Genomic DNA, 24,861 nt, shown 5'->3' with positions numbered 1-24,861 from the left:
AGGGAGGCAACAGAGGGCTGTGACAGAGGCCCACCGTCTGCTCCCGTGGGAAGAAGGGGCAGCCTGGCCCTAGGAGTGCAAGTTGCTTCTCTCCTGCTTCCTAGCGCTGTTATTTCTGTGAGTGTGTCTACCTGTGCGGATTTGAGAGGAGAGACAATTGAGGAAAGAAGGACCTAAGGCCTTTTGGGTGGAGGTGTGGGGTGCAGGAGGTGGTACAGCTTAAAATGTTTTCCTGGCTGGGGTGAGGAGGGCATTTTGTCCCTGAGTAAGGCCCCTTTAGCCACTACAGGAGCTCTTAGTGCTTGGGAGGAGCCGCTGGGTCTCTGTCCTTTCTCTCTCCATTTTCTCTCCCCTTCCCTTGTGAATATAAAACAGAATCACTTCCAGCACAGCCCTCACCAGGGCGCCTGCCTGTACCTCAGCAGTAAAAGCATCCATGGAGGTGGCGCCTGGGGCAGGGCAGGGCCTGGGTTGGCTGGGAGGGCGTGGTGCTGGAAGGACCAGCTGGGCCTAGGCTGGCCACACCCCTGATTACCCACCTCGTCCTCCTGCAGGTCTTCCTCCAGCTGCAGCACCTGCTTCAGGGCCTTGGCCACCACCACCTTCCGCTTCTGCAGAAACTCCAGCTCTGCTGGGCACAGGCTGAAGCCCAGCCGCACATCCGGTGTCTCAGGGCTGGAGGGAGAGAGGACTCTGTAGTGGGCCTGCAGCCTCTACCTCCCTGGAGTAGACACAGCTTTAGGGTCCACTGGACCTAGGCTCAAAGCCTGCTTCTGCCAGGGACCATTTCTGTGACCTTGGGCCTCCACTTTCTCATCTGTAAAGTGGGGCGAATCGTGCTGAACTCTCAGCACTGTCTTCAGCACTTAAAGAGATAACAAATGCAAAGCCCCCAAAGCCTTAGCTGGCACAATGCTAGTTGGTACTCAACAAAAGATAACTGTTGGCACTGCGTTAGGGACGCTTTGAGTCCTCTGTCTCCTCGGCCAGATCTGGAAAGTCCAAAAAGTCTTCCCCCGGGTGCCTTCTCTAGCCCAGGGCCAGGCATAGGTGACAAGAGGCACTGAGATCATTTTGCCAAATCCCTCTGAACAAGGCCCCACGGTATGGACTCTTCTGTGCTAGGTAAACAAACTCCCTGTTCCTATGGAGCTCACATTCTTCAATGAGCTCTTCCTGCTCCTAGAATAACAATTATCCTGTGTGTGTGTGCAATTGACAAAAACCGTCACATCCGTGATCTCATTGTGTCACCTCACAGTCTGCAGGCAGGTGGGGCAGGCACCTCTGTGACATGCCCAATGCTTGTCCTCTTTTTTTTTTTTAATCACATCCCTGCCCCAAACAAGTCCAGGCTCCTGGCCTGGCATCCAAGATCCTGCCTGACCTTTCCAAGCTCACCTCAAACTACCCTCGAAGCTTCTGGGTCAGGTCCCAGAGCCCCCAAAAGCAGTCCTGTTTCCGGGTCTTGGCACAGGCCCCTGCCTTCACCAGAAGTGTCTTCCCTTTGCCCACCTCCAGCCTGTGCATCCTCCAAGGCCCAGCTCCCCAGTGACTCCAGATGAATGTACCTTGACCATTTCCAACTGAGCCTTGGCTCACTAACAAAGCCACATCTCCTTGGAGGCAGGGCCTAGGAGGTTTCCATCATGTCTCCTCTCTGTCTAGCACAGGGCTGCAGACACAGCTGTTAGAATATAATTCTTTCTTTGGCTTCAACAGGGAATGAATAATAATACAACAACAATAATAACAAGAACATTAGTTGACGTTTGCTGAGCATCCCACTTGCCAGATGGATTACTGAGTACTTCGCACGTGCTGTCTAGCTGGATCCTCAGAGCAACCCAGTGATGCACAGGATCCTTATTATTCTCCCAATGTACAGATGAGGAAAACAGAGACTCAGGAAGGGCAAAGAGCTTTTCCAAGGGCAAATAGCTAATCAAACTGTAAATAGAAATCACGGCCACTTGATTTCTGACAATCAAGATTTCTGAAAACAATGTTGTTTTTAGCAGATGGTGCTGAGACAACTGGATATCCACATGCCAAAGAACGAGGTTGAGCCCCTCTTTTATACCATATAGATTAATTACCTAAAAATTGATCATAGACCTAAATGTGAGAGCTAAAACTAAACAAGTCTTAGAAAAAAAATGGGAATATATTTTCAGGACCTTGGTCAGGCGCAGTGGCACAGGCTTGAAATCCCAGCACTTTGGGAAGCCGAGGAGGGTGGATCACTTGAGGTCAGGAGTTCGAGACCAGCCTGGCCAATATGGTGAAACCCCGTCTCTACTGAAAATACAAAAATTAGCCAGGTGTAGAGGTGTGCACCTGTAATCCCAGCTACTGGGGAGGCTGAGGCAGGAGAATCGCTTAACCCAGGAGGCAGAGGTTGCAGTGAGCCGAGATCGCACCACTGCACTCCAGCCTGGGCGACAGTGAGACTCCGTTTCAAAATAAAATAAGTAAAATAAAATAAAATAAAAATTTCAGGACATGGGATTAGGCAATGATTTCCAGTTTCTTAGATATGACAGCAAAAGCACAAGTGACAAGATAAAAAAAAAATTTCATCAAAAGTAAAGTCCTTTGTGCTTCAAAAGACACCACCAAGAATGTGAAAAGATAAGCTATAGAATAAGAGGAAATATTCGCAAATCATATATCTGACAAGGGATTTGTATCTGGCATATGTAAAGCACTCTTACAACTTAACAATAAAAACATAAATAACCCACATAAAAAGTGGGCAAAGGATCTAATAGAAATGTCTCCAAAGAAGATACGCCAACCAGCCCATGGAAAGATGTTCAACATCATTAGCCGCAGGGGAAATGCAAATCAAAACCACAGTGAGATACCACTGCACACCCACTACTATGAATAAGTGAGAGGCACGGACAGAATGTGGGTACTATACCAGGATGTAGACTTCATGTGTAATTCATAACTCTCACCCTGGGGAGGGAAAGATGAAAAGCTTGTCAGAGGTGGCAATTCAGAGCTAAGTGATCCCAGATCCACACTGTCCACCCAGACCCTACTCAGCACACACATACACACACAGGCGCTCCATCCCTGCCTCCCTCTTCTGGACACAATCTCCCCACCATCTTCAACTCAGCCTCCATACAATCTTTGGACCACACTGTAGCTCATCAGTCTCCTGCCCCACAAGACTCCTCCATCCTGCCTGAGAGAGACCCTCATGAGTCACCTTCTCTCTTGTATCCCCCCAGGCTCTCCCCATCTCCCTACCACAGGAGCTCCAGGGGAAGTAAGTCAGGGCCCTTCCCAGACCCAGGCACTCACCACAGGCAGGGTCATCACCTGACCATCGGAAAGGCAGTCGAGGGGCTGGCTGATGGGGCTGTTCTTGCGAGAGCAGCAGCAAAGCTGGAGGGATGGGCGGATTCTGTGAGAGGGGCTGTGGAGCTCCTCTGGCACCCCACACCTGCCCCAGTCCCCCACACCTCCCCCAGTGTCGGCCGTCTTGTACCCCACAGCTCCAGTGACTCTTGGGCACTTCCACGTGCACCTGGGACTGGAAGTACTTGGGGTAGTGGAAGCAGGCAGCAGTTTGGAAGCAGGCAGAGGTTGGGCAGCAGGGTTCCAAGCAGGGCCGGACACGCTGGGTGTTCTCAAAGGACTCATTCACCATCACCAGGAGGTCCTTCACTGGGAGAGAGGGCAAGAGGGTGAGACCCCGGGAGCCTCTCACTACCCACCCGCAACCTGGTCCAGCCAAAAGCCTATTTGGAGATATCCAGGAGGAGTTTAGAATCACCTGGGGCACTGGTTCAAATTCCCCAGAGATTCTCAATTTATAGGGTAGGGCAGGGCCCAGGAACCTGCATTTTAATGAGGTTTATGAGGACGCGGACAAACATGGTCCCCAGAAAACCCTTTGAGATGCTGAGAAGGTCCTCAGGACCAGTCCTTGGCTCAGCTTTGCCAGAAGATGCCCCACAGTAACCTGCCCACTGTAGAGAGGCAGGCCCTCAGCACACTGTTGCTTTTGAGGTAGACGCCTCTTCTATCCTCCCTCCCTCCCTCATGTCTGGTAGCCTTGCATGGGCAACATGGGGTGGGGTGGGGAGTAGGGTGGGGGTATGCTATTCGTGGATCTCTTAGGTCTCTGCCAGCTATAAAGTGCTAGGACCCTCTGTGAGCTGTGGTCTGCCTAGAGGAAGGGGCATAGTTAGAGGGGCCCTGGGCTTCGGGTGCTGACCACCTCACTGACCCAGGCAATCTGAGGTCCTGGCATGGCACAGCACAGATAAGCGTGGACAGAGGGGGCAGCACTGGGACCCCAGACCTGGGACACTCCAAGGTTATGTGGGTGCTTGGGAGAACACGCCCTTTACAGAGCAGGATGGGAGGCCAGGGGCTCATGATTACCGGGGGTGAGATGATTCTGAGGGGTTTCAGCCAAGCTTTTTGTCCCCCTGAGCCCAGGGAAACCCTGGACTAGGTGGAGTCTGATGCTGATGGGATTTGGAAGCAGCTGCCCCTTGTCCCCCAGTAGGCAAAAAAGGCAAAACAGCTCACTTTTCTCCCTCTTCCTCCGCCTCCTGGATTGTGCATGAACCTCCAGGCAGGAGACTTGTCGAGACTGTAAAAAACAAAGGAGGGTCATGGAGTGTCTGAGCACCAGCCACCTCCTTGCTCTTCCAGGCTGAAGGGAGATGAGGGAGCAGAGGATAAATTCAGCATTGGTCTGACTGGGCTGATGCTGGGGAATGCAGAGTGTGTTGATCACATTTTCTGAACCCAATCAAGGCATGCCATCTCACTCAGAGATAGGATACTTGACCATGAAGCTGTCCTAGGATGTCTAGGACCCACAGTCACAGTTTACTAGGGGTCAGGTCCTCAGCTGCAGGTCAGGGATCTGACCTGAGGGAATGTTCAGCTCTGTGCTTTCAAAGTGAGGGCTTCCAACAAAATAGCCTTGTCAAGATTCTGAGGCAGATCATACTCCTTTGCCACACATTCCCAAAGACTCTTCTTTTTGAGGGAGAGGTCTCCTTGAACCCTGAGGCACTGGACGCATTTAATTAAAATAGCTGTACCAACAGCTGAAATATGAATTTTTGTTTTTGACGCAGGGTCTCACTCTGTCACCCAGGCTGGAGTGCAGTGTCATAATCACAGCTCACTGCAGCCTTGACCTCCTGGACTCAAACGATCCTCCCACCTCAGCCTGCTGAGTAGCTGGGACTACAGACACGTGCTACCATGCCTGGCTAATTTTTGTATTTTTTTGTAGGGATGGAGTCTCACTATGTTGCCCAGACTTGTTTTGAACTCCTGGGCTCAAGTGATCCCCCCACCTCGGCCTCCCAAAGTGCTGGGATTATAGGCATGAGCCACCATGACTGCCTATGAAACAATTTTTAATACAGAAATTATACTTGTAGGCCAGGCACGGTAGCTCACACCTGTAATCCCAGCACTTTGGGAGGCTGAGGCCGGCAGATCGCTTGAGCTCAGGAACTTGAAACCAGCCTGGGCAACATGTTGAAACCGCGTCTCTACAAAATACAAAATCCAAAATAATAGCTGGGCGTGGCGGTGTGCTTGAGCACGGGAGGCAGAGGTTGCAGTGATCTGAGATCGCAGCACTGCACTCCAGCCTGGGCGACAGGGTGAGACCTTGTCTCAAAAAAAAAAAAAAAAAAAAAAAGGGTAAACTGTGCTTGTAGAATTACTGGGGTTGTGGGGTACAGGACCAAGACGGAGTCTGAGAGGAGGCTGCACTTAGTGGGTTCTTTTATTGGGGAGGTTCTTAAGGGGAAGGGTCACTTTTGGGATATGAAGTGCTCGGCCAGTGTGATGTCCCAGCTACCTTCTCCCTCTGTACAGAAGCCCCAGCTCGTGCCCCAGTGCTGCCTGTGCCCCATTTGGCTGGCCTCAGTTAGTCTAACTCCTGCAGAGGTCAGGATAGGACGGAGACAAAGCTGGGCCCACTGTTTTCTCCCTTGGTCCTGTTCCCCTGAGAGCAGCAGCCAGCCGTGGCCTCTGGAGTGACAGGAACCCAGGAAGAAAATTACCACCAGCACGCCATTGGTGACGAGGGTCTCAGGTGGAGAGGGACTGAAAAACAAAAGGAAAACTCCTGGTCAATTCTAGCATTCTTGACTGGTTTCTTCTAATGGTGACAAAGGGAATAAATGGGGTCAATAACAAAATATCAGAGCCTTCTTTGTTCTCATAAAAAATATTAGCTTCAGAAACCTTAGCCTTATAGGTTGTCAGGGAGGAAACTGGCATACATTTGAAACAGAATGTCCAGGAAAAAAATAGATTTATAGGTTAGAAGAGTAGGAGAGTTCTATTTTTTTTAAAGGATAACTGTTTTTTATGTCTAACCAGATGCAAATGCATGGGGTTAGAAAAATAAATAGGTTGTAAGAAATGGCTGCAACCTGCCAGCTAGAGCAGACATAAACAGTTTTGGTAGCAAAAATGATCCATTCTCCATTCTGTGCTTTATTTAACTTATGCGTTTAACAGTCTGACCCAGCCGAGAGGGTGAATGTTAAATGCCCTTGTGTTATAAAGTTGAGAACATAAGCCTCCAAGGTTTCAATTAGCCTGGCAGAGTCCACAGCATCCCTTGTCAAAATTAAGCCCAAGGTGACTGTGTCTCCAGATCAACTTTATTGTTGTTGTTAAGGAGTCTCGCTCTGTTGCCCAGGCTGGAGTGCAATGGCACGGTCTGGGCTCACTGCAACCCCCACCTCCTGGGTTCAAGTGATTCTCCTGCCTCAGCCTCCTGAGTAGCTGGGATGACAGGTGCATGCCGCCATGCCCAGCTAATTTTTTGTATTTTAGTAGAGACTGGGTTTCACCAGATCAGCTCTTATTACCAAGCATGACATGTTTCATTTTGCAAGCCACTTTCTAATTCAGCCCAGGAGTTTTCCCCGCCCTCTAAAAATCCTGTCAAATCAAGAATTGGAGGGGAGAGCTTCGATTTTCTTCAATGTTAAGTAAATAAAGTTGATTTTAATTTGCCAATCAGCTGTTGATGGGAGGTAAGTTCCGTCACATAGTTTGAAGATCCCCTAGGCAGAGGATTCTCCGAGTGGCAGTTGACGAGCCCTCTTGTCCTGTCTGCCACCTGTCATCCTCCTTCTGTTCCCGGGCTTATCACAAGCATGGGGGGCTCAGCCCTGCCAGGTGAAGAAGAGGGAGCAGTGAGGAACGAGCTGCCCAGTTAACAGGGCACTCTGCCCGGCCTGAGGCAGGGGTTGTCCTTCTTTCTTTCTTTTCTTTCTTTTCTTTCTTTCTTTCTTTCTTTCTTTCTTTCTTTCTTTCTTTCTTTCTTTCTTTCTTTCTTCCTTTCTTTCTTCCTTTCCTTCCTTTCTTTCTTTTCTTCCTTTCCTTCCTTTCTTTCCTTCCTTCCCTCTTTGTTCTCTCCTTCCAGACCTCTAGCTCTCTGAGTCCTCAGCACTGTCATGTCTCCAGGATCCTGGGTTGTTTTCCTAATTGAAAATGATTGGGGCTGGGCGCGGTGACTGGCTCACACCTGTAATCCCAGCACTTTGGGAGGCCGAGGCAGGTGGATCACCTGAGGTCAGGAGTTCGAGACCAACATGGTGAAACCCCATCTCTACTAAAAATACAAGAATTAGCCTAGCATGGTGGTGTGTTCCTGTAATCACAGCTACTCGGGAGGCTGAGGGAGGAGAATTGCTTGAATCCAGGAGGTGGAGGTTGCAGTGAGCTGAGATCGCAGCACTGTACTGTAGCCTGGATGACAGAGTGAGACTCTGGAAAGAAAGCAAGAAAGCAAGAAAGGAAGGAAGGAAGGGAGAGAAAGAAAGAGAGAGAAAGAGAGGGGGAGAGGGAGAAAGGGAGAAAAAGAGAGGAAGGGAGGGAGGGAGAGAGGAAGGGAGGAAGGAAGGAAGGAAGGAGAAAGGGAGGAAGGGAGGGAGGAAGGGAGGGAGGGAGGGAGGAAGGAAGGAAGGCAGGCCAGGCAGGCAAGAAAGAAGATTGGAAAGAACCCTGCAAGGTGGGCCTGAGCCTCCCACTGACGTGGTTCCAGAGTTGGCTGCAGAGTTGGCTGCTTGCAGCCAGGGTGTGGGGTGTTTGTTCTAACAGTTCTGGTCAAGGAAGAGACCCCTGGGCTCTGACCTCTTTCTCAGCTGGGCCTCAACAAGGCCCCCATCGCCATGGTGGCAGGAACTCTTCCCAGAAGCCACCTCGGGAATGCAGGGGGCCTGAGGCAGGCTATATGGCCAGAGTACTAGATCTTTAGAGCAATGCTGAAGGCAGGAGAACTGGGTAAGTGCAGGGGGGCCCAGGCTCCTACACTATGGAGAAGGTCCTGGGTGATTCTGATGCACAGTAAAGAGTCAGGGTTAGTGCCAGGAGTGAGACTGGAAGAGGGTGAGGCAGCAGAAAGGCCCACCTGCCTCTGAAATGCTCGTTCCCAGAAGCCACTTAATGGCCAGGACCTTGGTGGGCCACGGGGTTCGGGACTACTCACCTCTTCTGCAGCAGGAACTCCACCTCCAGCTCTTCCATGCCCTGGTAGGGGAGGGAGGGAAGGCAGATGTGAGTGGCGTCTGCACATCTCTGCTGACCAGAACCCTTTGCCACCCTGGGAGCCGCTGTGGACCTGCCTCCGTCCTTCCCCCACAGCTGCCTGCTGCCATGGAGTGCGCTTGTGGTCTCCTCTGCCAATCTCTGTCCCCAAGTCTTTGACATCAGGAGCATCACTGACAGCCCAGGGGAGGTCAAGGTGTGGAGCTGACCCCCAGCCCCAGCATGTGCATTCTTCTGCCCGAGAGCATCTCCTTTCTGTCAGTTCCCTGGCTTCCCACCGCTCTCCTGCCTTCCCAAGGGGCTCAGTGCCTGTGGCAAGGGAGCGCTGAGATATGCCTTCAGAAAGCCCATTCCTTCCTTCACTGAGTCCCTGACACCTCTTGCTGTGTACTGGAGGCAAGCCAGGGCCTCACTAGGTCTTACTTTCCCCACCAGAATGTAAGCTAGGTGAGGGCAGGGATGCTAGTTCCCAAGGGGACTCAGTGCCTAGAACAGTGCTGGCCCCTTGCAGGCACTCAAGTGCTGGTTGAATGATTGAATTGACAGCATCCTGGGGGCTCCAGCTCCAACTGTCTCTGATCTGCAGATTCGCCCACCTTTACCCTCATCTGTCCTCTGTTCCTAGGGCCATCCCAGCAACGGGACTCTGAGGGAAGAAAAGGAGGGAAGGGAACCAAGACTTACTACCCCTCCATTGTGTTCTGTGAACACTGCTAGTTGCCTGAATTACCGTTTCTCATTTAAGTCCCACAACAGCCTTGTGTGGTAGGTATTATTGTCACCATTTTGTAGATGAGGAAACAGAAACTTAGGAAGTTATTTTTATGGCATCACATAGTGAGTGACAGTGCTGGGATTTAAACCAGCAGCACCATCTTTTCTCGACTTGACTGTGTACACAGAGAAAACCCTGGGGAATGGCTTTGTGGGAATCAGCAGCAGCTATGAGGTTATTATGAGGCCAGAGTCTGAAGGCCTGGACCCCTGCACCCACCTGCGGGTTGAGTGGAAACTTCACATGGGTTTTCTTTCGGAAACAGAGCTTGGTGAGGTCATAGAGAACTGTCAGGAGATGGTCATCTGGTGTCACTGTGTCTTCATCACAGACGCTCAACTCTAGCACGTTCTAGGGGAGAAGGAAGGATGCCAGTCTGGTTACCGCAGTTGCATTGACCCCTTCCCAGAATGAGGGGCCTGACCTCTGTCCTAGCAAGGAGGTAGAACTGGGGGATGGGAGACAGCCCAGAAGTCCCTATTCACATGTGAGAGACATTTGTAGGGAAACAAATTAAGGAAGGCAAGTGTCTATTCTCTCCTTTCCAACTCCCTGAAGCCTTCTTGGCCTTCTGTTCTCACTCTCCTATTAGAGAATTTTGCCTCTTTTACAAGCTTGGCAGAGACCCGTGAAGTATGGAAGGATTTCATTTCACCTGAGGGGAAGGATGGATGGGAAAGAGCAAGCAAGACCCCTGCCAGGATATAGAATGTGACCAGCACTGGGCCCCTGGGCGCTGAAGACAGTCCCTTTGGGGCTAGAAAATCCAGATCAGGGAAGCTAACATCTAACACTCCAGGGAGTGATGTGGCAAAGCTTGCAGGGGTTCTGGTAATTGGTGGGGTGTGTGAACTCTATCCTTTGACTCATCAGCCCCTAGTAAGTTCTCATGGATGGTCCCAAAGCAGCTACCTTGTCATCTGGCTGAACTCTGAGGTCAATGTTCTCAGGTAACATGGACTAATCTCTGAGGCCTCTTGTTCCAAAGATCCTGGGAGATGTGGGTTGAGGCTGCCTCTTAAATACACCTAGTGGACATAAGGTGGTCCTGGAGGTTCCCAACTGGATGTGATTGTTGATCTCGTAATTACTAGAAACCCAAGTATGTCCCAGAACCAACCCAGCAGCTCTACAATCCAAAGGAAGCTCAAATTCTGATTTCAAGATAGCAGACTGAACCCACATCAAAGTCCTCCTCTCTTGTATGATAGAACTCACATGTATGATAGAAAAGGTATTTAAAAAATACCTCTATCAAACTCACATGTATGATAGAAAATGTATTTTAAAAATAATAAGATAAAGGTATTTAAAAAATAATAAGATAGAACATGCGTTCTATCAAACTCACATGTATGATAGAAAAGGTATTTAAAAAATAATAAGTATAAAGCCCTTCTTGAAAAGATACATCACGTAACAAAAATAAATAAGTTTCCCTAAAACATGGAGGCAGTAAGGTGGAGCTGTCAAGCCTCAAGCACCTCCAGACTGGGGCTGATGCCACAAAGATGAGGCCAAATTTGTCGTAAGGGATCTCTGCTGAGGTTGTCACAACTCAGGATGCTCAAAGGATAATTATCCCATGGGAGATGTGAACTTAACTTAGAGTCATCATATATCTGAAGAAGACCAATCCTATGAAAAAACTCAACACATAAAAGAATAGACACCCAAAGAAATGGAAATAATAAAGCAATATGAAAAGAATTTAAGAAGGAGAGAACCCTCTGGCTGGAAGTAGACTGGCCTCAGACCTAGTGAATAGAATGGTTCTTCCAGTCTGTGTATTCCCCTGCTTGGAGAAGGCTCTGGAAACACAATCTGTTTTGGATTAAGAGACACCTAGTTTCAGCAACAATTAGGACAAGAGAGACCAGGAGAAAAAGCCAGAAAGATAAATAGACTCAGAGAGGGGCAAACATGAGACAGGCAGAAGGAAGTAGTGGGTGAGTGGGAAGACAGGTTTGTAGGACAAGAAGTAGGCAGAAAGAAAAACAAAGAGGCATATGAACACAGAGGCAAAGAGAAGGACAAGTGGGCAAGAGGGGAGTAAAATGCAGACAGGGCAGACAGGTGCAGTCCTCCATGTCTCACCTTCACTCGGCTCTGGATCCGGAAGTTGAAGCTCTCATTCCACTCTGGATTTGGGCAGTTGGAGATGGTCCTTGTCCTCAGCTTCTTCTGAGAGGCAGTGGGCAGCCAGAGGCTCACAAAACAGTCTGTCTGGCTCACTGTCCAAGAAAGATAAGTGGAACCAATCAGGTTGAGAGAGAACATGTGGAGTCAAAAGGAAACTTCAGGAAAGCCTCTTCCAGAGCCAGGCCTCATCTCAGCTCCAGTTCCTCTCCTCACTCCTGGGTCTAACTTTCCAGAGACCGAGATCCCCAAGAAGTCACAGACCGCAGGCTATGGGTCTCACAGAGGGTGACCCAATCCCACTGGCCATTCTCATAGACACAGATGGTCTCCGGCTCTTATTAGAAGCACCCTTGTCTCTGAGCAAACATCCGCTGGCTTGGGACAAGGTATGGTCACACAGTTTCCCCTCTGCCAAGGTAAGATCTGGAAGACTAGTCCCCAAGGATCTGGATTACTTCTTGTCTTAGCCCAGGGGACCAGGAAAACCAAAGAAGGGCCAAGCGCTCCCTCTGGGCTGAGGAGAAGTGAGGATGAGAAGGAACACTCTGTTGTGAGCCAGCCAAGAGGAAGGGCCCCAGTGGGCAAGGGCTTGAGTGAAACTAGCTATTCAGCAAGACATAGGAGCAGGAACCCCCATCTCCATATGGCTTAATGCCTCCACTGCATCCAGCCAGGCTCTTCATACCTATCCTGATCTACAGCATGAGGTTATGGCCAAAGAAACCCTCCCCTCTGTGGCCACATACTTCTTTTTCATTCTAAATGAACAATCCAAGTGTGATGTTGCTGGATATGCTCTGGAGAAGGGACAGAGGCTTTGACCCCAACAAGCCCTCCCAAAATGACAGAAGGTCTCCTAAGTCTTCCACCTGGAGCGGAAAGGATAGGGTGAAAATAGCAGCCCAGGCTGGCTCCCTGCTCTAGTCTACCTGGGAGGAGGGAGGCAGAGGGGCCATGACTGCCCTTGTCACTCTCCTGGCAGTCGGCGAGGGTGAGGCCCAGCGTACACACCAGATACATAGGAAATGGTGAAAGCCAACACAGTTTCCAGTGTCAGAGAATCCTCTCAATGGTAAAGCTGGCGGGAGGATGGGAGTTCTACACCGGTAGGACTGATTCAAACTAGTTTTTAATTTTTTTTTTTTTTTTTTTTTGAGATGGAGTCTTGCTCTGTCGCCCAGGCTGGAGTGCAGTGGCGCAATCTCGGCTCACTGCAAGCTCCACCTCCCGGGTTCACGCCATTCTCCTGCCTCAGCCTCTCCGAGTAGCTGGGACTACAGGCGCCCGCCACCACGCCAGGCTAATTTTTTTGTATTTTTAGTAGAGACGGGGTTTCACCGTGGTCTCGATCTCCTGACCTCGTGATCCGCCCGCCTCGGCCTCCCAAAGTGCTGGGATTACAAGCGTAAGCCACTGCGGCCCGCCTTAGTTTTTAATTATTAATAGTCACTAACGAGAGTGGAGCCAGGGCTTTCTTCGCCCTGCGTTGTCACCACACTGAAAGGTTTATCAGAATCAAGAGCCCTGATCTAAATCACAGGCGTTCCTAGCTTCTGATTTCATCCCTGAAGTCTGGTTAATCTTTGAGGCCTCATCATCCAGTGAATTGGAATTCACAGCCCTCCTCCTATTGAAGAAAGGTGAGATGACACTGTCCTTTAGATGTCATGATAATCACTTAATCCAAACAAAAAGAATGACTGAAACCCAACAGAATCAAAAGAAAATGATGACCTCATCACCCTACTCTTCCCCTGTATGCTCAACCTGCTCTTCCTTATCATCACTCAGGTGTCCAGGCCAGAAACCAGTGTCATCCTTGACTCTCACATTCAGTTGATTTAACCCTTTGTCTCTCTCGGGCCCCCCAACTTCTCATCTGCTCTGCCACTGCCCTGGTGTAGACCACCATAATCTCTGAGGCCACTTCCCAGATGGGCTTCCCATCTCCTGTCTTGCCCCGCTCTAATCTTTCCTCCAAAGAGAAGCCACAGGGAGCTTTTTTTTTTTTTTTTTTTTTTTTTTTTTTTTTTTTTTTTTGAGACGGAGTCTCGCTCTGTCGCCCAGGCTAGAGTGCAGTGGCGCAATCTCGGCTCACTGCAAGCTCCGCCTCCCGGGTTCACGCCATTCTCCTGCCTCAGCCTCTCCGAGTAGCTGGGACTACAGGCGCCCGCCACCACGCCCGGCTAATTTTTTGTATTTTTAGTAGAGACGGGGTTTCACCGTGGTCTCGATCTCCTGACCTCGTGATCCGCCCGCCTCGGCCTCCCAAAGTGCTGGGATTACAAGCGTGAGCCACCGCGCCCGGCCAGAGCTTTTAAGATATGACCATGCCATTCCCCAGTTTGAGATCCTCCAGGGGCTCCCTTCTGCCCTCAGGAAGGAGTCCCAGCCACTCAAAGTGGCTGCCCCTGCTTGCTTCCCCAGCCTCAGCCTCATCTCTCCACCTTCCCTAATACCCCACCCTCGCCCTGTGTGTGTGAGCATGTGTACGTGTGCACACACGTACATTCACACACATTTACACACATACGCATTCACTCAAACTTACACACACACACTCACACTTTAGACTCCAGCCAAACACAGTCACTTGTATTCAAAACTGCCTTTGCACGTGTTGCTCCCTCTGCCCAGAACACTCTTCCACTTTCACCCACCCTTCTCCTGGCTAGCCCCTTGGGGCTTCAGAAGGAACCTCCTCTGGAAGCTTTCCCTGAGCATCCAAGTCTGGGCCAGGTACCCCTGAGCCCAGAGTCCTCTGTTCCTCTCCTGGGGAGCACCCCTATGCTGCACTGCAACAACAGGTGGGCTCATCTGTCTCCATCACACTGTGGCCACAGGATACAGGTACAGATACGTTACTGCAGATACAGGTCAGAGGTCAGTGTGTCTCATTGCTCTGCTGATAGGGAGACTCACCAGGGACCTGCTCAGCCCTCTTGAACCATTCCCTTGGCTTTTCCAGAGCACTGGCCCCTCCTCCAGGGCCTGGACCCCACCCCTCAGGTCTGTCTTCTGTATGCTGGGAGCCTGCAGGCAGGGAGCCAGCTCTATACCTACTGGCTCTGTAACGCACTTTGCACGCATTATTTGATGGACCCTGTAAGAGCCCCTTCCCTCTAAAATTGTTTTCTTGTCATTCGTCCATGCCTAAAATTCTCCCATGAAGCACATTAAATAAAAACTCAGTATTTTTGGCCTAAGGCTTAAATGTCTAGTTAAGATAAAGAAATATTCCTGGCAGAGACAAGATTGATCAGACACCCACATTCCAAGCATTACTTTTTCAGTTCTTTTGCAGAGAGCTACTTCCCCTGTCCACCTCCAGCAATGAATGGTTAGGCAATGTTGACCTGGTTCTGAGAATTTCATGGACTATGGGGATTTCCTAGGCACAGATAAGTTCTAATCCTTGTTCCTAGTGGAGTGACAGAGGGCTTGGTCATCTGAATGACATGTCTCCTTTCCTGGAAAGTGGGTGGCAGAGATGACTCAATCATCTCTATAGATGTTCAGAACTTTGTCTCTCTAATACCTCTGGAGACACCTGTCTGATATCCCTTGGGGTGCTGGTTTCGGTTTTAATTTGTTTTCTCAAGAGAAACAAAAACTCCTGACAACTGGGAGGTTTCTAGGCCTGATTGTCTCAGTCCTGGCCAAGGCTCTTTCAGTCATCGAGGAGTCAGCCCTGAATCTGAGTATTCACTGCCATTCAGCCTCTTGGAAATTTTAGGAGACTCAGGCACAAGTTACAAAACTAAATGGAAGTGCTGTTTATTTTGGATTCAAACTAGAAGGGAAAAATTTGGGAAAAGAGTAACCCAGGACCTAAAAGACTTCGGGATATTCTTAATCTAACCCAGGCAAGGTAGCAACACAGCCCAGCCTGCAGCAGCTGTGGAATCCAGACCAGACATGACTGGGGTTGGCACCCCGAGATGCCACATGTGCCTTCCGCCTTGTTCCTCAGGGGAAATAAGGAAAATGTAAGCAACAGGGGCGTTTCCAAAGAGGACCAGGTATCGCCCAAAGGCAGCCTGCCTGCCTGAGGGACATGTAGGGAAGGAAGGAGGCTTGTAGAGCCAGACCACAGCCTGTTTCTCTAGCTGCCTGCCCTTCCTCACACCCCGTCACCCGCTGAGTGACAGGTGTGGCAGGAAGAAGACAGAAGAAAGAGCCCTGGACAGTGGGCGGTCTGAGCATGCAGGTGCAGGCATGCATGGGGGCATGCAGCCAGATGACTGGAGGGGCTGGGACAGACACACCTCAAAAGGAGTTGGAGGGCTGGGCATAGTGGCTCACGCCTGTAATCCCAGCATTTTGGGAGGCTGAGACAGAGGATCACTTGAGCCCAGAAGTTCAAAACCAGCTTGGGCAACATGGTGAAACCCTGTCTCCATGAATAATTTTTTCTTAAAGTTAGCCAGGTGTGGTGGCGCATGCCTGTAGTCCCAGTTACTTGGCAGGCTGAGGTGGGAGGATCACCTGAGCCCAAGAGGTTGAGGCTGCAGTGAGATGAGATTGAGCCACTGCACTCCAGCCTGGGCAACAGAGTGAGACTCTGTCTCAAAATAAAATAAAATAAAAAGAAAAAAGAAAAAACAGGAGGAGTTGGAGGAAGGTAAGCACTGCTGTGGATATGTGGGAGCTGGTTTGTCCCAGGGATGAGGGTGAACTCTGTCCAAGAGTGGGATAGTGTCTGAGTGACCATCGTGGCATGGACAAGAAAGACAAGAGAGGCAGCCACGGCCTGGACCCAGCGGACACTCCCTGGATCCTCAAATCATTCACCGATAGGCTGGGAAAGACCCCAAGAAGCTTGAGGAAAAGTCCCTGGCCCTCTGGTTGGCCACTTGGCAGACACAGACCCAAACTGGAGGCTACTGGAGCCACTCCTGCTGGTGCAGGCTCTGGACACGTTGCCCTCCAGAAGCTCTGTCTCTGGAATCCTGCTTGGTCCCTTTGCTGGCTCTGGGGCTTAGGGCCCTCCCACGCTTATCCATTCACACTCAGCCCTGCATTGGAGTGACAGCTTCCTACAAGTTCCCAGACTCTCCGCACCTGCAATCTAGCACAAGCTGCACACAAGCCCTCAGAAAGTCATGCCATCTCTCCCTCAAGACCTCAGGTACCCCAACACTTTGAATCCCTCCTCTGCCTCACTTCCTGGTTCTCCATACCTGGCTTGTCTCCTCTTCCCACACTCTCCAGACCTGGGATCAGACTCTACTTTCCTCTTAGGCAATCATTAACCTCTCGTTGCAAAATGGGCCTCCAGGGCCTCTCCTGAAGTTGTTGGGAGCATCAGGTAGTGTGTGGATGTCTGGCTACAGGTCAGCCAGGCAGGTGCTCAGGGGGTGTGGCTCCCCTCCCTCAGGACAGCCTCTCCCCAAGATCGGGCTCCCAAGGCCTCTTGATGCTCAGGTCCTGCCCCTCTCAGACCCCAGGCTTTCTGTGCAGCCTTTCTTGGCCATTCCCAGCTCTCAGTGTTCTCCTCTGCTTCTAAACTCCCTGGTGACAAGATGGGAATGCTGTTATTCCATAACTGCTTTGGACATAGATAGCTCCTCTTGTTAAAATGTACGCTCAATCTCAGGGCTCTGTGTCTTCTCTGCCCCTCTCAAGCCCTCCCTAGCCTTTCGGGTTCCCTGTTGCGCTTGAGTCATTCCTGCGTGATTACCGGTGAGCAGGGATGCTCCCCACCTGTGGGGCCTGGACATAGAGCTTTTTCCCCCTTGGGGGCCAACTTCCCCTCTAGATGGGGCCAGGGGTGGGCAGTGTGGGGAGGGGCTTTCGGTTCTCATGATCTCTTAAAATGCTACTCAAAGACAGGGGTGGGGAGGATTCTGCCCACTGAGATGCCTCCATTGGCCCCCGTGGCCTGGAAATGCGGCAGGCTCTGGGATGAAGGAGGAGGTTAGGGCTGCCAGGAAACAGCACTGCACAAACAGCACTGCTAAATCAAGCCACACCCATGGACCAAACTGTAGAACTGGGTGCTGTGGGCTCTCGCATGGCCCCCAGAACCCAGTTTCAGATCTTTGTCCTGAGAAGGGGCTCTGGGAGTCACCTGGCAGCTGGCTCCACGATGCCTAAGCACCTCTCCTTCCACTTCACCCCAACAGGCCCTAAACGAAAGGAGGAGCAAGGAGTGCTCCGTGTCGGCAAAGCTGGTGCTCTTGGAAATCGATTCCAGGAAGAGAGAGTGGAGAGGAGACAGCGGGCGAACAGAGCTCTTGGATGCAGGCACAGACTGCGGGGCAGGTAGCGCTGAGGGAACGGCATGAATGAGGGGCCTGGAAGAGTGACAGAAACCCCAAAGTCTGAACTACAACTTCAGTACAGAACACACATGCATGCACACACATACACGTATGCACCATGCACGCGCACACACACACGCACACATGGATCCACCTGACCATTTCTCCAGCCAGGGCCTCTCCCATCCAGATCCCGTAAGCAGAGGAGAAGGAGAGAAGCGAGGTGGATACTCACGCATATCAGCCTGACGGACATTTTTCATCCGGATTATCCGCACTGTCAACAGGTGGCATGGAGACAGCCCCTCCTGTGGAAGAAGAGGACAGAGGACTCAGTCTTAAAGCATCACCTCAAGGCCATCGCCCCGGGGGAGACTTTCCCTCTGTGCCTCCCCAGGCTGGCCCACTTGCATTACAGCAACCCCCAGGCTGGTTTTTTTTGTTGTTCTTTTTTCGAGACAGAGTTTCACTCTTGTTGCCCAGGCTAGAGTGCCATGGCGCGATCTTGGCTCGCTGCAACCTCTGCCTCCCAGGTTCCAGTGATTCTCCTGCCTCAGCCTCCCATGTAGCTGGGGTTACAGGTGCCTACCACACGCCCAGCTAATTTTTTGTAGTTTTAGTAGAGACAAGGTTTCACCATATTGTCCAGGCTGGTCTTGAACTCCTGACCTCAGATGATCCGCCCGCCTCGTCCTCCCAAAGTGCTGGGATTACAGTCATGAGCCACCACGCCTGGCTCCCATGCTGTTTTGTCATTGTTTGCTTGGGTTTCTGTCTGCTCTTCAGCCTAGAAGGTCCTGGAAGCTCCAGAGAGCCTGGGACCCTGACTGGGTTTTCATCTTTGTACCTCCAGTACCTATAGCATGCTCATATCTAGAAGGTGCTCAATACATGTTCATTAAGTGAGTGAATGAATGTTCCAGCCCCATGCACAGAATGAACGCCCATGGCAAGGGAGTCCTGAGGTGTTCCCCCTCTCCTTTCTTCACCAATAGCTGCTTATTGGCACTCTCCTCCTACCGTCCCACATGCAGACATTTGTCCTTGCCCAGGCAAGATGGCAGCCTGCTTGGGAGGCAGGCACAGCGTGGCTGCGGGAAGGGGGGTGACAGACACTGATCACACACGGTCACATCTACTCACTGGGAGACCACGTGCCAGGGGCTCACCCCCACTGGTACTTACTTAGCTCCAGCCCAGGCCTTTGCATCTCCCTTGCCCTTTAGGCCTCTTCCCCAGGGTATCCTCCCCCAAGTCTTTCTGGTCACTCTATTTTCCCTTCCCAGGAAACAGTCTGCCTCTCGCCACTCCACTGTTTCTGGCAAGAGGTCCTTGTGGAGTCTTGGCTGGTCTGTGATGACCTCTCTTTCCTGATGGCAAAAGCTCAAGTAGTCCTCGGTTTGATGACTGGCTCCTGTCAGATGCCTCTGCGGGTCATGATAACCCCAGGGCACCAGAGCCCTGAGGTGTCCCCCTTCCCTAGCACCTTGTCCTAACACCTGGGGTGTGGGAACACCCCCAGCCCTGCTCATGTGGTGCTGATGGCTCCTCCTTCCATCCCATCCCTCTCCTAGTTCTGATCACCTCGTGGGGGTTCTGCCATCATCTCAAGCCTGGGTCCTCAAGGAACACCCAGAGCCCTCCCTGGGCCACAGTGTCTGGGGCAGTGGCTGTGGTTCCTTAAGACCCTATGCCCCTCCTGAGCTGCCCCTGCACTCTGAGTCTCGCAGCAGCCACTACTCTACTTTGACCCCTTTGGACCCATTACTTTCTGCCTCCCAGAGGCCCTGAAACCACCTCTTCCAGCCGCACCAGCTTCTCTGGACCCTGCAGCCACAGAGCGTCGCTGGATCATCCTTCCTGCCTACTGAGGGACCGCAGCTCTCTCCCAGTGCCCCTCTGCCTGTTGCCTTCTGCCCCAGGCTTTGAGCCTGTGGGAGTCGCTCTCGTTTCACCCCTCTCTTGGCCAGCGTCTCTTCCATGGGCTGTTTTCAGAGCTCAGGGCCTGTGTGCTCGCTGGTGGGGCTCCCCGCCTCTGTTGCCCTGAGAGTGCCAGCCCTCTGATTGTTCCTCTGAATCAATGAACCATCTTCTAGAGTATTATTTTTGAGCACCTACTGTGTGCCAGGCCCTATGCTAGATGCTGGGGGGTCAGGGGTGAATACGAGGCAGAGACAGAGGTTAAAGGCAACGGCGGCCAGTGGCTTTGATGGGGAGAGCAGGTCAAGCCGGCCACAGGCTGTTGCTTTCCAGGCTTGGGGCCTCTGGCTGGTTCTAGAAGCTTCCCTGCCATCAATCATGCTCCTGGACTCTGGAAACCTCTTCTGGTCCCTAGGGGCCCAAGGCTGCGGAGGTGAGGCGCGTTTCTACTGTGAGCCAGCACACCCGGGAAGGGGCAGCCTCGCGCCTGTTCTCTTCAGGTGTCCTGGTTCTGTTCTTGGTTCATGCCTTTCCCGTTGGAACTCAGGACTTGAAGCCCCTTCGCTGAGAGTTTTACCCGGGCTTAGAAGAGTCTTTGTTGTCGTCCATTCCCAGCCTGAGCCCACGGTAAATGCCTACCAACCGAATGTCTGTATTTATAGAAGCCTCTGAACTGGCACCCTCGACACGCCACCCTGCATGTTCTACTCCGTGTTGCCAGAATCGCTTTATACCTTTTTTTTTTTTTTTTTTTTTGAGTTGGAGTCTCCCTCTGTCGCCCAGGCTGGAGTGCAGTGGCGCGATTGGCTCACTGCAAGCTCCGCCTCCAGGGTTCACGCCATTCTCCTGCCTCAGCCTCCCGAGTAGCTGGGACTACAGATGCCCGCCATCACATCCAGCTAATTTTTTTGTATTTTTAGTAGAGACAGGGTTTCACCATGTTAGCCAGGATGGTCTCGATCTCCTGACCTCGTGATCAACCTGCCTCGGCCTCCCAAAGTGCTAGGATTACAGGCATGAGCCACCACGCCTGGCCCACTTTATACCTTTTTAAGAGGATTCAATTCTTCTCTCTTTAAATATTATTGGGATTGGGGGCAGGGGAAACAAGATACGAAGAAAAAAAAGTTTCTATAATCCCACCACTCAGAGACCATCTTTTTATCTTTACTTTTTTTTTTTTTTTTTTTTGAGACAGAGTCTCACTCTTTTGCCTTGGCTAGGGAATCTTTTGATGCTGGTCCTTTCAGACTTTCCTGGGGCTTAATTCTTTTTTCTTTGGAGATGGAGCCTTGCTCTGTCATACAGGCTGGAATGCAGTGGTGGGATAGCTTGGCTCACTGCAACCTCTGCCTCCCAGGTTCAAACAATTGTCCCTCCTCAGCCTCCCGAGTAGCTGGACTACAGGTGCTCACGACCATGCCCAGCTAATTTTTGTATTTTTAGTAGAGACGGAGTTTCACCATGTTGGCCAGGCTGGTCTCAAACTCCTGGTCTCGGGTGATTCTGCCTGCCTCAGCCTCCCAAATGCTGGGTTTATAGATTTGAGCCACCGTGCCCGGCCCCTGGGGCTTAATTCTGATCAGTAACAGAATGCTGATTCTGGGAAGGTCACGTTATTTAGCCCCTTTTAAGGTCTCTTCTCCTCTCCTCAATAGCCGCCTCAAAACCAGGACAAAAGTCAAACTCACGGTCAATTATAGGTCTGGAGATTTATTTTGTGAGATCAACTCTGAAATATTGAACATTTCATGATCAATAACTTGCTCTAACAGCATTCTGTTGGGAGCCGGAGACTTGGGCCAAAAGCCATGCACACTGCTTCTCTTCCGGTGCTGGAGACACGGCTGTGGTCTTTGGCCAGACCTCCAAGGTGCACTCCTCCTTTCTCACTCTGCCTGAGCGCAGCATGCACCCTGGGCTGGCCTGGTGAGGAGGCAGGGTGACAACTTTCACCAGGCAAGCAGTTTTGGCAAAACTTGTGCCCACCGGCCCACTTTCTCAGAGGGCAACTAGAGTCCAAGCTGTGAAGGCTTCAGCCCAGGCAGGAGTCCGTCCTGAGGGATATTCCACAGTGTTTTAGGGCTCTGAACCCAGGTCCCGTGGTCCTCTCGGCCATCACAGTCCTTCTCCTGCCTCCAAGAGGGGCTGCCTGTGGCCCAGCCTGCCTCCTTCAGTATCTACTCTGGCAGGGAAGGCACAGCCACACTCTCCCTCAGGACCTCACTCCAGGTGTCCTGCCTTCCAGGACAAGTTCACTCCCATCATCTAACCTCAGTGCCTTCCAATGCAGGCGACCATTTCTTCCTGCTCTAACTCAGCAACAATAATAGCTAGCATCTGCTGCATGCCAGCCATGCGCAGGTGCTGTGTACAGATTCTCTGTATATTATCTTGCTTAATCCTTACAACCGCCCCATGAAGCGCTTATTTTTAGCCTCGTCTTTACAGATGGAGAATCAGAGGCTAAGCCCTTTGACGCAGGGCTTACAGCTAGAATCAGAGACATCCAATGCTACTTCCCAAGCCTGTGTTTCTCCCACTGAGATCATCTCAGTTTACTTGGCAAACAGGAAGACAAATGTTGCTTGCCCTCATCTCCTCTTCCTTGCTTTTCTTCTCTTTAAAACAATTTTTCTGACAGATTCTTCTTTTCACTCAGCACTCCCCCAAAGCCAAAAAAATAACCACCAAACTCTGACAATTCTTCTATGGCCTACGCTCTTACTGGCTGTTTCTACCAACACATTCTAGGATATCCCTCTCTTTTTAAACATCTAGAGCACCTCAGAGCCATAAGGGTCTTTGGAGAAGTTCCCATTTTCCAGTAGCCACAGATTGCTCTACTTGAGCCTCAGATCACACCCTCCAGCTCACGAATTTTCAGGAGAGACCCAGTTTTCAGGAGACAACCACACTTTGCCAGCACGGAATTGGGACTGGGAAGTGGGTTCGAGAGACATCCCAGCCGGGCCATGCTGGGAGGAAGGCAGCAGGAATATGGGACTTAGCTCTGGGGCCCAGATGCATTCCAGGAACCAGGTCTATGAGAAATGGCCTTCTTGGGTTGCAATGAATGTATCTATTTTGCTTCTGATATAATCTGTTCGATCAGTGTTGCTAGAGATCAGCACAAATTCATGGCCTGGAGGTAATTAATCTACAGTGGAAAGATGTAATCGAGCAAAGCACCGTGTCTGTGATGTGCGTGTGGGAACCAGAAACCAGGGAGGCTATGGAACCCAAGTTTACAGGGTTGCTCACGGTGTGGTAAGGGCCAAAGCTTTAAGGACTCAGACAAGCTCGTCCCTAGAACAGGATGCCCTGGCTGGGATTGGGTATCAGGGTGAAGAGTCAAAGTATTTAAAAACAGACATGATCACACACCATGCCAGCTGGGCTGCAGCCCTGGAGTAGGGACAGGCATTCATCCTTCATGGGGGCATTGGGAGGGCCCTGGGGTAAGGACCACGGAGCACTTGGGGACTTGGAGCTCAGGGCAGGAACTGTTTGGCAAACAGTACAGAGGTATATGTAGCCACTTTGCCAACCAGTACAGCTGGGCCAGGGAGGACAGGCTGGACAGCAGTTTTCTGGGAAGCCAGGGGAGGGAGAGGGCCCCACTGCTCAGGCTGCAGACACACGGTCCCAGCCTCCTCCCTAGCCTGGATTCTGGGGTTGATCTTGCCAGGACTCCACTGCCCCCTGCGGACCTACTGGGGACTGGGGGACCTTGCTAGCTCATGTGGAAAAGAGGCAGCCCCTTGAATCTCAGGATTGGCTATGATGCAATCCAATGCTGCCCCTTCCCACCCCTACTTTTATAGATATGACCTTTGGCAGGGGTGGGGGTGGGGAACAAAATGTATGACTCTGCTCTGGCAGGCCCAGCTGGGCTGTGCTCTAGGTGCTGTGCATATGCTCTTATCTAACCCTCCAACTACCGCCAAGGAAGGCATCATTATCCCTGCTTTACAGAGGGGAAGGCCGTGTTTAGAGAGATTACATCTCAAACAGGCTCACACTGCCCCGGAGTGGCAGAGCCAGGACTTGGGTGCAGGTCTCCAGGGCCCATGCACTCCATCCACCTGGCTCTCACTGTGAATGTATAGCACCAGCTAGCAGCTTCCTCCAGGCCACGTGCTAGACTAGTCAGTAGCAGAGACAGAAGAAAAAGCCTCAGCCTCCACGTTGGAGCTCTCCCTATACCCCAAGAATATAGCCGTTACCACAAATCAGTCAAAAGAATATTGAATTACCGAAGGGCTCCCAGGGTCAGGCTCCTGGGTGCGAGTGGGGTCTGGGGAAGGGTCTGACAACCACGTTTCAGAAGTGGTGGGTCTGATGCCCATCGCTGGGCCAGACATACCCTCAGCAAACCATCCCATGAAGTCTGGGGTGCCTGGAAAGAGGGGAAGATGGCTCCTGGGGAGCCTGCAGGAACTCCCTCCCCAGGGCTTCTCAGGTCAGGTCAGGCGGGTGATGCCACCTCCTCCTCCCTAGAGAGCTGGGTGTACCCTTCAGTTCCTTGCAACACCTGTGTCAGAGCTTAGACTAGCCAGGTGCTGTCTTCCAGAACATGTGGGCCCTCCTTTAAGGAGACCATTGGGAGGGGACATGATGGGACCCTAATACATGTCCCAGCCACTCTGAGCAACATCCCAGACTAAGAGTCACCTGGGAGGAGCTACTATGGCTGTTTTCCTTTTTATCACCAAGCTAGTTGAGTGGTCAGGGCAAGAAATCCCGGCACCAACATGGACCCTCCAGGCCTGACAGGGACAGATGCAGCTCATGGAGAGGCTCCTGAAGCCACATTTGGGGTCCTGGGCTCTTAGCTGCTTCACTGCCCCCTTTGAGGTAAATTCTGTTACCTCTGTGGAAGCCCTCTCCTGGTCCAAGCTCTTGGAGGCTTAAAAAGATTGGCAGGAACAATAGGTGGCCAGAGGCCCTTCCAGCCACACAAGTGCTGTGGGGAAACCAGGGCACACCCCAGGAGGCAGTGTCTACCTGGCTGGGCAGCGGGGGCACCAGCCACCACCCACCACGGAGCTCCCTGACTTGGGCTCCTTGGAGACTGAACAGGGTCTCCATCTCCCCCACCAAGGGACAAAGCACTTTCAGGGCATCACCCATGGCATTCAATGATTTAACTTGAGCCAGGGAGGTGGCCCTGGGGAGGGTAATGAG

General features: G+C 51.5%; 1 protein-coding gene across 2 annotated transcripts in view; it reads right to left on the bottom strand.

Moving 5' to 3' along the window:
- The window catches only part of PLA2G4E (phospholipase A2 group IVE), a 69,368-nt gene that overhangs the window by 13,264 nt on the left and 31,243 nt on the right, over window positions 1-24,861 (bottom strand). For both annotated transcript variants that reach the window (XM_055276934.2, XM_063639601.1), the window contains exons 2-11: window positions 17,987-18,059; window positions 11,441-11,577; window positions 9,563-9,694; window positions 8,510-8,550; window positions 6,066-6,108; window positions 4,561-4,624; window positions 3,509-3,687; window positions 3,322-3,405; window positions 2,930-2,967; window positions 540-675 (exon numbers count right to left, since the gene is read on the bottom strand). In XM_055276934.2, the coding sequence (XP_055132909.1) occupies window positions 540-675; window positions 2,930-2,967; window positions 3,322-3,405; window positions 3,509-3,687; window positions 4,561-4,624; window positions 6,066-6,108; window positions 8,510-8,550; window positions 9,563-9,694; window positions 11,441-11,577; window positions 17,987-18,059 (927 nt within the window). The remainder of the gene's footprint in view (window positions 1-539; window positions 676-2,929; window positions 2,968-3,321; window positions 3,406-3,508; window positions 3,688-4,560; window positions 4,625-6,065; window positions 6,109-8,509; window positions 8,551-9,562; window positions 9,695-11,440; window positions 11,578-17,986; window positions 18,060-24,861) is intronic.

This window comes from Symphalangus syndactylus, chromosome 5, assembly GCF_028878055.3.
Source record: "Symphalangus syndactylus isolate Jambi chromosome 5, NHGRI_mSymSyn1-v2.1_pri, whole genome shotgun sequence".
Classification (NCBI taxonomy): Eukaryota; Metazoa; Chordata; class Mammalia; order Primates; family Hylobatidae; genus Symphalangus; species Symphalangus syndactylus.
Note: the sequence above shows the minus strand (reverse complement) of the source record. Positions and strands in the feature narration are given on the sequence as shown.